We start from the raw sequence: 9,982 nt of genomic DNA on the forward strand, positions 1-9,982 counted from the left end.
CAACCCCCCCCCCAAAAAAAAAAAAGTTAAGAGTTTCCCTTGGACAGCCCTCCATAATGCTATCTTAACCTGAGAAAAAGAGGCATTCCAGTGGTGAACATGTGTTTTATGTGCCAAAACAATTTATTCACGCTAAACCACTTGCTATTGCATTGCCCTGAGGTAGCTGACCTTTGACTATGTTTTTGGCCATTTTTGGAATTAGCTGGACAACCACCCTCAACCTAAAACTAGCAGTTGAAAGTTGGAATTCATGAAAAGTGACAAAACCATCAACAAGATCTGGCAGATGATCCCAGCTTGCATTTTTTGGTGTTTATGGACAGAAAGAAACAAAAAGTGTCATGATGGGACTTCAACTCCCAATTGCTCTCTTAGATCTAAGTGTTTGTTGAATCTTTATAGCTGGAGCAACCTTTCCCTTGTTCAAGAATAGTCGCCATAATTTCCCAGGACAATGAATGAATAAGTGACTGTTATTTTCCCTAGCAGCTCCGCACAAAAAGCATCTAGAACACAATTGAAATTCCCTTCTTTGAGCTTTATCCTGTGAGAGGTAATCATTTCTTTCTACGAGCCAAGAAAAGCACACCACCTTAAAAGGACCTTTCACAATGTATTTTGTCCCGCCCTTGTTGAGAGGCTCTTGTGTACTCTCTTCACCAGGCAATAGACAAATAGTCATACAGATTATGGGTTTCCTCACTATCATTACATAACAAATATGACATGATTAGCTCCCAAGAGTATGGCCTAGTGGTAGCAATGAATTGTAAGATTTGTAATATTCGATGAATATGAGAAGATTAAGGGTGAACATTGTTCATCTTGTTACGATTAAATTATCCGATTAATTGATATTTGTTAGTCTTTTTAGGTTATACTTCTTACTATCTAACTAAGACAACTGGTCTACTATTCAATCTTTTCAATTTAAATTTTTTCCCTATTATATAAACGGTATTCATCATGTTTGCTTAATTTTTGTTGTCAAGAATAAAGAAATACATTCCCTATTGTCAATCAAAAATGATGATCGTAAGCTATGTCCTCCATCACGTACTCGGATGAAAATATCCATGGAATTGTGTTCCGTGTAAAATGTATATCATCTCTGTTTTTAACCAAAGACTCATGTTAAGCTCCGTATCGAAACCTTGTGGTATTAGGAGTAAAGCATCCCGAGGTTGGCGCATCTCATTGAGCATGGAGAAGCATTAGGAACCCTAATTTTTTTCTTCAGAGTTGTTTCTTTTTCCGTCCCCCGTCCCGACATAGCGTTTCCCTTCCCCTTCTTCATTGATTTAGGTGATTATCAAAATGTGTAGGGAGACTAGAGAAGAAGATTGCTTAAAGCAAATTTACATTTTGTAAGTGAAACATGTAATAATCAGTTGGATTAGAAGCAATTGCTTATGGATCCAATACACCAATTTTGGAACTTGGAGTGCCAAGATACATTATTACCTATCACATCACATAACATAGGGACCAAGAACCAGATGTACTCACATTACTTAACTGCTTGGACTCTTCATTTTCGGTGTTGCACCCATGTCGACATGATATGGGTGTGGGCTAAGTTGCACGGACTCTCTACTTCTGATGCTGAACCCGTGTTGGATTCTTCAAAAATACAATGCTTTTGTAGAAACCAACACGCATCCATTGATATTTTTGAAGAGTCCGAGCAACATAGGGTGTGAGTGTGAGACTGGTCAACTAATTTTGGATACTTGACCAAAATAAACGGAGGAATTCGAGATAGATACAATGATTTCTATAATCAAAACAAAAGCTAAGGTGAAATTGAATAAAATGAGTTCCTTGTATATAGAAATTTCTGTTAGTGCTTTTCCTTATATCTCCTTCTAGAAATCTCCTTTTTGATCAATAACTTTTCCTCATAACACCTTGTAAGATTTCCATTTAATGCCTCATAATTTGAAACTAAAACTCTACTTTAGATATTTGAATTACTTAAGCAAAATCCCCACACCCGTATTTGTACTTAGATCAATACCCCTAAATTTTAAAATTTAGATCATGAAGGATCCAATCTCTAGATCCGCACCCGTATCGAACAGTTGCTCGCAAGTCCAAACCACTTAGATGTTGGAGCGCAATTCTTATCGTCTATTGGTTTTGTTGTTATTCATATATAGCAGCCAACATAAAAATTTGCACATCCTTACATTTTAAGTTTAGAATCATATTTTAATCATTGTGTTAGGAAACTCCTTTTCTTTTAATGTCATTAACATCATGAGAGAAATTCTTTTTTTAGTGAGTTGACTTATTTTCTATCTTAAATAATTTAAAGAAAGTTTCACATGAGCTATTTTAAGAAGATCCACGACAATCTTACTTCATGCTTCACAATTTGATTTGTTATCATGATTAAGAAGCTCCTTATGTCTAGGTGTTTTTTTTTTCGAGAAGGTAACAACTTGTATTCTATTCCAAAACAAAAAATCAGAACCTGCCACAACAAATTACAGGTTCCTAATTACAATTGTGGAGAGTAGCAGGAAGATCTTCAATCCTATAGCAAAATTTACAAGATTCTGGATCTTCCATGTACTCTTGTTTACACCAAAAAAGAAACAAAACTAAGCAGTTCATCTTAATCTTCTGGATGAAATTACTCTTGTTTTGGAAGCATCTGAGATTTCTTTCTTTCCACACAGACCACCAAATACAAGCCGAAATCATTTTCCATCTCTCTTTATGCCCAGTAATGCTTGCATAACTGCTCCATATCTTCCGAGTCTGGGTAACTTTCCTAGGCATAACCCATTTCATGCCCTTCAGATTAATAAAAACATTCTACAAATTGTTGGTTATTCTACAGTGAAGGAGGAGATGGTTGACAGTCTCTACTTCTTCTTCACCACATAGGAGGCACCTAGGATTCAGTTGCATATTTCTTTTCATCAGATTTTCCTGGGTCAAAACTGCATGCTTTGTAAGGTGCCAAGTAAAACTAGACACTTTGTAGGGGATTTTAGTTTTCCATATCAGCTTCCATGGCCACCCATTCCTTTGACTGTTACAAGGATTAAACTTCTTGTAGGCTTTTCTAACATTGAAATTGTCTTGATTGTGATCATGCCATCCCAAACTATCCTGTGCATCAGTAGTTCCTTTAAACTGCCCCAAGACCTTGTAAAACTCCACCACCCTTAGGATCTCCCAGTCATTTAGAGGTCTTCTAAAATTGAGATTCCACCCTTGGTTTGACCACATCTCTGCCACAGTGTCCTTTTGCTGTTGGTTTAGGGTGAAGATATCCGGAAACAAGGTTTTTTAAAGATCCTTGTTCTAGCCATCTATCTTCCCAAAAAGAGGTTTTCCTACTATTACTTCCTCTAAGCTTAGGCCAATGGTTTTTGATGGCTCTCCAAAGGCTTGATCCATAAGTGCTAGTGTCCATTTTAGTTATCCTGAGATCCTCCATTTCATGTTTGGCCTGTATTACATCTTTCCACAGAGCTACTTCATCATAAGGCACTGGTTTTGGATTTTTAAATACCATCTCCCCATCCCTCCTGCCTGTTTACTCTCAATCAGAGTATCCCACTTAACCAAGTGGTTACACTATTTCCTTCCCACGGGAAGTTCCTCCTCAAAGCACCAAGTTTGTCAATAACACCATCAGGAATAGAGAAAAGCGACATCATATAGGTAGGCATAGAGTCCAAAACACTGTTGATGAGTGTTAATCTTCCTCCTAAAGAAAGGTATCGACTCTTCCAATTCACCAACCTTTTTCACATTTTTCAATCACCCCATTTCAGATACCTATAGATTTGCTTTTGGCTCCCAAGGGCATCCCTAAGTATGTAGTTAGTAGATCTCCTGTCCTTCCGCTCAAAATCCTAGCCAGAAAGGGTAAATCAGGGACTGCATTTACTAGATAGAAGAAACTCTTGTTCTAATTAATGTGAACCAGAGTTAGCTTCAAAAAGAACAAAGATTACCCTTTAAATCTTGAGTTAAAATCTTGAGTTGGTTCCTGTTTGCATCACATAAGACAGGAGTGTCATCTGCATATTGTAAGTGAGTAATCTCCTGATCAGCCCCCACAATATTGGATACCCTAAAACCTCTCAGCCACAACTTTTCTTGAACAATTTTCAACATATCATTTAGCCCTTCCATAGCGATAATAAAAAGAAAGGGAGATGATGGGTCTCTTTGTCTTAAACCTCTCTGTGAAGAGAACAAACTTGTAGGAGAGCCATTTATTAGCACTGAGAATTTCACGGTGCTGATACAAAACTTCATCCATCTTAACCATCTACCTCCAAAACCCCTTTTAGAAAGAGTCTCCAACAGGAACTTCCAATTGAGGTGGTCATAAGCTATAGTATAAACGGTAAAGGAGAATCCTAATAGGGAAAAGTTACTATTTTTAATACACAATTTTATGAATGTATTAATATCGTATGGGAACTCTGCGTGTGTGAGTTGTTCCATACATCTCCGGTTCCAAACCCGGATAAACAAGAAGATCCAAAGAGGGTTTTACTAGGTGGAGGACCAGTTAAAAATTCATCCCAAATAAATCCTTTGAATATTGGATTCAGGTCTGTATAGAGGTGAATTGATATATAGCATTCATATAGCTGATTCAACTAGGTCATTTCCTTCTTTTCTTCGAGAAAAAAGCATAAAAGAAGGGGGTAAGCTCATAAAACATGGTCTTATCTCTAGTTCATCTTCGAGTTGCCAGTGTCAGTAAGCTTTTATTGTGGGGTGAGAGGGAAACTCCGACGTAGAGCCAGGATTTTAAGTTTGTGGGTCTGGGATTCTAGTCCTTCTAAGTTATTGGTTTCTGAATTAATAATTTGTACATAGTCAATGAATATTTTAACGCAAATCTAGAGTTTGGACCAAAGGTATTGGGTTCGACCAAACCTGTAACCAAAACTTTAATTCCTCCCTTGGAGGGAGTTTCCATCAGTACTTAGATACTAGAAGGGCTTATACTATTTTAGTGGATGTTTTGGACATAAATATGTGAAATTCGTAAAAAAAGAAAGAAGGTAGTATTTGAAAAAAAGTTGAAAAGTGGTAATTGGAAATTTAAGCTATATTTGGACGTCAATACAACTTGAGAAAATGTCGAATTTTTATGAGTGATTTGGAGTGAAAGTGTGAAAACATGTATATTCTAACAATTCTATGTCCAAACATGATTTCGGAATACAATTTCAAGAGAAAGTGAAAATTATTCATGGCCAAACAGGCCCTTAAAAGACTTGGACGGGACAATGTTTGAAAGAATAGCTAAAGGGGAAACTTCAAGCTCTTAATTAGTTTAGGCGCTAACATTGCCTTTTACTTTTTTGATGAATATCTATCTTCCTGCTGCTGCTTCTTTCTTAAGTCTGCATGTGATATGATGGAAAATGTTTTCCATTGAAGTATTAGATTACTTGAATATTTACCTGTGCATAGAATCATATCATTTATCATATATATATATATATATATATATATAAAGAGAACCTTAGGCCCGCCTACATGGCGCCACCACAAACCAGAATTCCCTGTTAATTTATTTATTTCCTAAACAAGCCTTCCCCTTTCATGAAGAGTTACGACTTTTATGAAAAGTTGCGACTTTTATGAAAAGTTGCAACTTTAATGAAGAGTTGCGACTTTTATGAAAAGTTGTGACTTTTATGAAAGGTTGTGACCTTTCCGAAGGGTTGCAACTTTTCCAAATAGTTGCAACCTTTCTGATAAGACACAATAATCATTTGTTCACACTACCCTTTGTTGTCTATAAATAGAGGGATTTCCTCTCATTTTAAAATAACGAAAATTCTAAACCTCCTCTTCTTCTTCTTCTTCTTCACAATTAAATATAAATATTTGTGTACTTTGCTCTTGTTGGGTGGCTCACTGACACCATTGCTTATGTTACAGATCCTGGTATGTATTTTTACAATCATTAATTTATTCTTATATTATTAAGGATAAATGATAAGATGTAATAATTTCATTTTGCTTTACATTATTAATGTTTGTTACTACGTAATCTTGTATGTAAGATAAGATAGTGTTTTAGTTTTAATGCCCGATAGGTTTTAAGTATTATTTTATAAATTTCGTGATATTAAATTCCTGCGCGAAGCGCGGGTAATTTTACTAGTTTGAGTATAATTAAGGGTGGGACTTTGTAATACCAGAATGCCCACAGAATTGTGTTACACAAAAATGCCTGTTTCCATGTGTTTTACTGCACTTGTGGTACACACAAAATAAATACAACTGTTACTTAGTATCTTAGTATTCTCAATGTTGTATCTAACCTTCTGAGTCCATCTTTCCTCTATATTCAGTTTAATAGTGTTTGCGGAGGGATCGAGGTAAAAGCTTTCACAATTGAAAAAGAGAAACAAAGAAATCGAGATAAGAGTTTCGTACTAACGTATGTCATCCTTGTTTTCTCCTGATAAAAGTCTAGAAGGTATATCTTTCTTTTTCCTGATACAGTCGATTTTAGCTCTTTGACATAAAAGGGAAAGGGGGTTTACAGTTCTCGGACTTATGTTTAATCAGTTCTTGCTCTAGTTAATTGGCGAGATAACCGATGACATCTTTCCTCTATATTCAGTTTTCATAGTGTTTGCGGACAGACCGAGGTAAAAGTTTTAACAACTGAAAAGGGAAACAAAGAAATCGAGATAAGAGTTTCTACTGCACTATGCCATCCTTGTTTTCCCCTGATAAAAGTCTAGAATGTATATCTTTCTTTTTCCTAATACAGTCGATTTTAGCTCTTTGACATAAAAGGGAAAGGGGGTTTACAATTCTCAGCCTTTTGTTTAATCAGTTCTTGCTCTTGTTAATTGGCAGGATAACCGATGAAGAATGTATGGTTTTAATGCTATTCTCCTTTCTTTTTAGTCTTTTCTGTGGGTATCACATAAAAATTGATGGCATCCTTGCTCTAATGTATCTCACCTCTTTTCAACTTCCATTGTGAATGAGAAAGGGGTTAAACGCTAGAAAATGATCCTTGAGGTGCAACTCTTCCTTGGGTAAAGAGGTCAGTTGGCCCTTAAGTTGGGTGGTGGGGGCAAGGGAGTTGAGGGTTTATCAAACACAGTCTATCTATCTTTACAAGGTAGAGTTAAGAACGGTGTGGGATTACACTGGTATGTTGTTGTTGTTATTGTTGTTGTTGCAATGGGGGTGTTTTATATAGCATTCAACGAATAATAAAGTCATCCTTCTTAAAAAGGTAATAATAATGAGTCTGCCCTTTGCTTGTTACAAAATTTTAGAATTTCATTTGAACAATTTTTATATCTTGATATTGCAAAGATCTAGTGTTTAAATGTGCAGTATGCAGTTTGGATCTTCCTCTTATCTTTTTCATTTTCCCCTTTTTCATTTTCCCCTTATGCGTCTATATGTGATCCTTAATGTCATGCATGTTTGGTAATCCTATTAATGTTGATGCATTTTTCGACTTCCTCTGTGTGCTTTGCTTTTAATTGACATTGGTGTATATGTTTTGTGTTGTGCTTTGATGTTCATGTAGATCCCAATTAATTACTAGCCAGTTTTAGAGTAGATTTTCTTTAAAGAACTGTAGGCCAGGTGGCTGAACTTTTTTGAATTAAATCCTCCAATTATAGCTCGGGATCATTTATACTAGCCTTTGGTTTGATGTACTTGGTAAATGTTGTCATAATATTGTTGCCATATTTCAGCAATGAATTCTTTGCTCTTCTTGATGGTTATATGCACATGAAGAATTTAAAGCTTATGTGCTCATAAAGATTAAGCTTATAGATGATCTACCCCATAAGCCAACTATGAATTTCTAGGCCTTAAACGTCCTTGTTTTAAGCTGAATCCTCAGAAAATTGCTGTATATGCTGCAAAGTTGCTTATGATTTTTGAGTTGTTGATGCTCTATAAATTTGGATCTCTGTAGAAAGAATAATAAGCCTAGTAGTTATAAATTATTTTTATCTTAGCTTAAATATACTTCACATTATAGTAATTAGACTTCCCTTATCTTGTAGATACCCCAAGAAGAGAAACAAGAAGAAGTGCTTTGATGGCTGATCACATAGCTGATGATGTCTCAAAAAAGATAACCCAAGAAGATCCTTCAATGCAAGGACCTAGTGGGAGTAGAAGTGTCGGTGAGAGTGACCATTCTGGTATCAGAAAATCAATTCCAGGTAACCAGATAGCACAAGCCAAACCACCAACTTTCCCAAAGTTAAAAATAAAATATCCAAACATAGAACCAGTAGGAATTCAGCTTGTGGAGCCTCAACATAAGCAGTCTTTTGATGTTGGTGACAGCATAGAGTTTCTTTGCAACGATAGTGGCATGAAAGGCTGCTGGTTCAGGTGTAAAGTATTACAGGTATCACAAAAACGTATGAAAGTTCAATATAATGACATTCAGGATTGTGAAAGTCTTGAAAAGCTCGAGGTACCTTAACCACTGCGACTATAACTTATGATCTACTAGCGTATATTGACTGGTCTCCCTTCACCCTGTTTTCTCATCACCGTTGCTTGATTTATAGGAATGGATTCCTTCCTACAAAGTTGCAGTCTCTGATAAATTGGGCATGAGATGCACAGGACGCCTCACAGTTCGGCCCCAGCCTCTGGAGGATTCTTCTGACTGTTCTTTTGAACTAGGAGCTGCAGTTGATGCTTGGTGGTCTGACGGGTGGTGGGAAGGTGTTGTAACTGGATTTGATGTCTCTGGAAGCGATCATCTTCAGGTTTACTTCCCTGGTAAGAAATAACAGTCCCCAAAAACTAAAAAGTTGCAATAGAAACAGAAAACAGGAAATAAAAGGAGAATTCTTACTTATTGGTTGATGCATAGCAACTTCTCATAAGGATAACTGAACTGCCAATGGATGTAAAATTGGAGTCTCTTATTATTTTCAATTCTTACTTGAATTCATATGTCTTAAGCTCAGCATTGTCATAAATTGGGCTTTATAACTCATCAGTTGAAAGAGTTCTAAATAGTAGGCCTAGCTTCTAGCTAATTTGTTGTCCGTAAGTTCAAATGATCGATATACGTCATGGACTGATGCGCCAATGTGTTTTTTCTTATCTGAATAATAGGCGAGAACATATTATTGGAGATCCAGAGGAGGAACGTGCGGACTTCAAGAGACTGGGTTGATGACAAATGGATTGAAGTTGAGCGAAAGAAAGACATAAAGTCGTTCATAGGCTCGAGTTTACCTTATGCATCCAGGTGCAGTATCAATGAGCCGGAGAACTGCGAAAATCGGATGGCTCCCAGGCTTATGGCACCTGAAGACAACAAAATGGCTTCAACTTCCAAACACTCAGCAGAGAAGCAAGACACTGATGTGCTTAAACTGAAAAAACGATGGTATATTGATTTTCTTGCAGATAACAAGAACTGATTTCAGACAATTCTACAAGTGATAATGCTATCATCTAGTGCTCGTCAGTTCTTCTCGATAATGGTGAAATACTTTTGGCACTGTGGGTATAGTTTGACTTGTAAGTAGCTCTCAATGGTGCTTAATTTGCCTTTGCAAATGCTTAGGTTTTTGACAACAAAATATGGAATAGGCATCTTATAGAACTATAGGCAAGCACTCTTTGCCAAGAAGTTGACATGTTCTTGTATTGTACACTCTCTTATCGGTTATGCATAAAAGTTGTAACTTTATGAAGTTTCCTCTGAGTATGTGTTTGCTATGTTACTCTGACTCTCCAAAGATGTTGCCCCTCCTGTTTTCTTAATAAGGAAATGGGCGCGGATAGATCAAAGACTCACAAATCTTGTTACCACCTAATCAATGAGTTTTGTCCCTATTTTCTTACTTCAGCACAGTTGTTGTTACCTTGTTACTAAAAGGTGGTGCATACATACGGCGATGTAGCGTGCTTTCATTTCATGCAAGTCCTCGGCAGAGGAAAGCGCAATCTGCTTCCA

General features: G+C 36.6%; 1 protein-coding gene across 2 annotated transcripts in view; it reads left to right on the plus strand.

Annotated features, from left to right (window-relative positions):
* Positions 1 to 9,729, plus strand: part of LOC125849832 (uncharacterized) — an 18,425-nt gene extending 8,696 nt beyond the window's left edge. For both annotated transcript variants that reach the window (XM_049529799.1, XM_049529800.1), the window contains 3 exons: positions 8,055 to 8,476; positions 8,574 to 8,790; positions 9,133 to 9,729. In XM_049529799.1, the coding sequence (XP_049385756.1) occupies positions 8,055 to 8,476; positions 8,574 to 8,790; positions 9,133 to 9,443 (950 nt within the window). In that variant the 3' untranslated portion in view covers positions 9,444 to 9,729. The remainder of the gene's footprint in view (positions 1 to 8,054; positions 8,477 to 8,573; positions 8,791 to 9,132) is intronic.
* The last annotated feature ends 253 nt before the right edge of the window (positions 9,730 to 9,982 follow it).

This window comes from Solanum stenotomum, unplaced genomic scaffold (genome assembly GCF_019186545.1).
Source record: "Solanum stenotomum isolate F172 unplaced genomic scaffold, ASM1918654v1 scaffold11069, whole genome shotgun sequence".
Classification (NCBI taxonomy): Eukaryota; Viridiplantae; Streptophyta; class Magnoliopsida; order Solanales; family Solanaceae; genus Solanum; species Solanum stenotomum.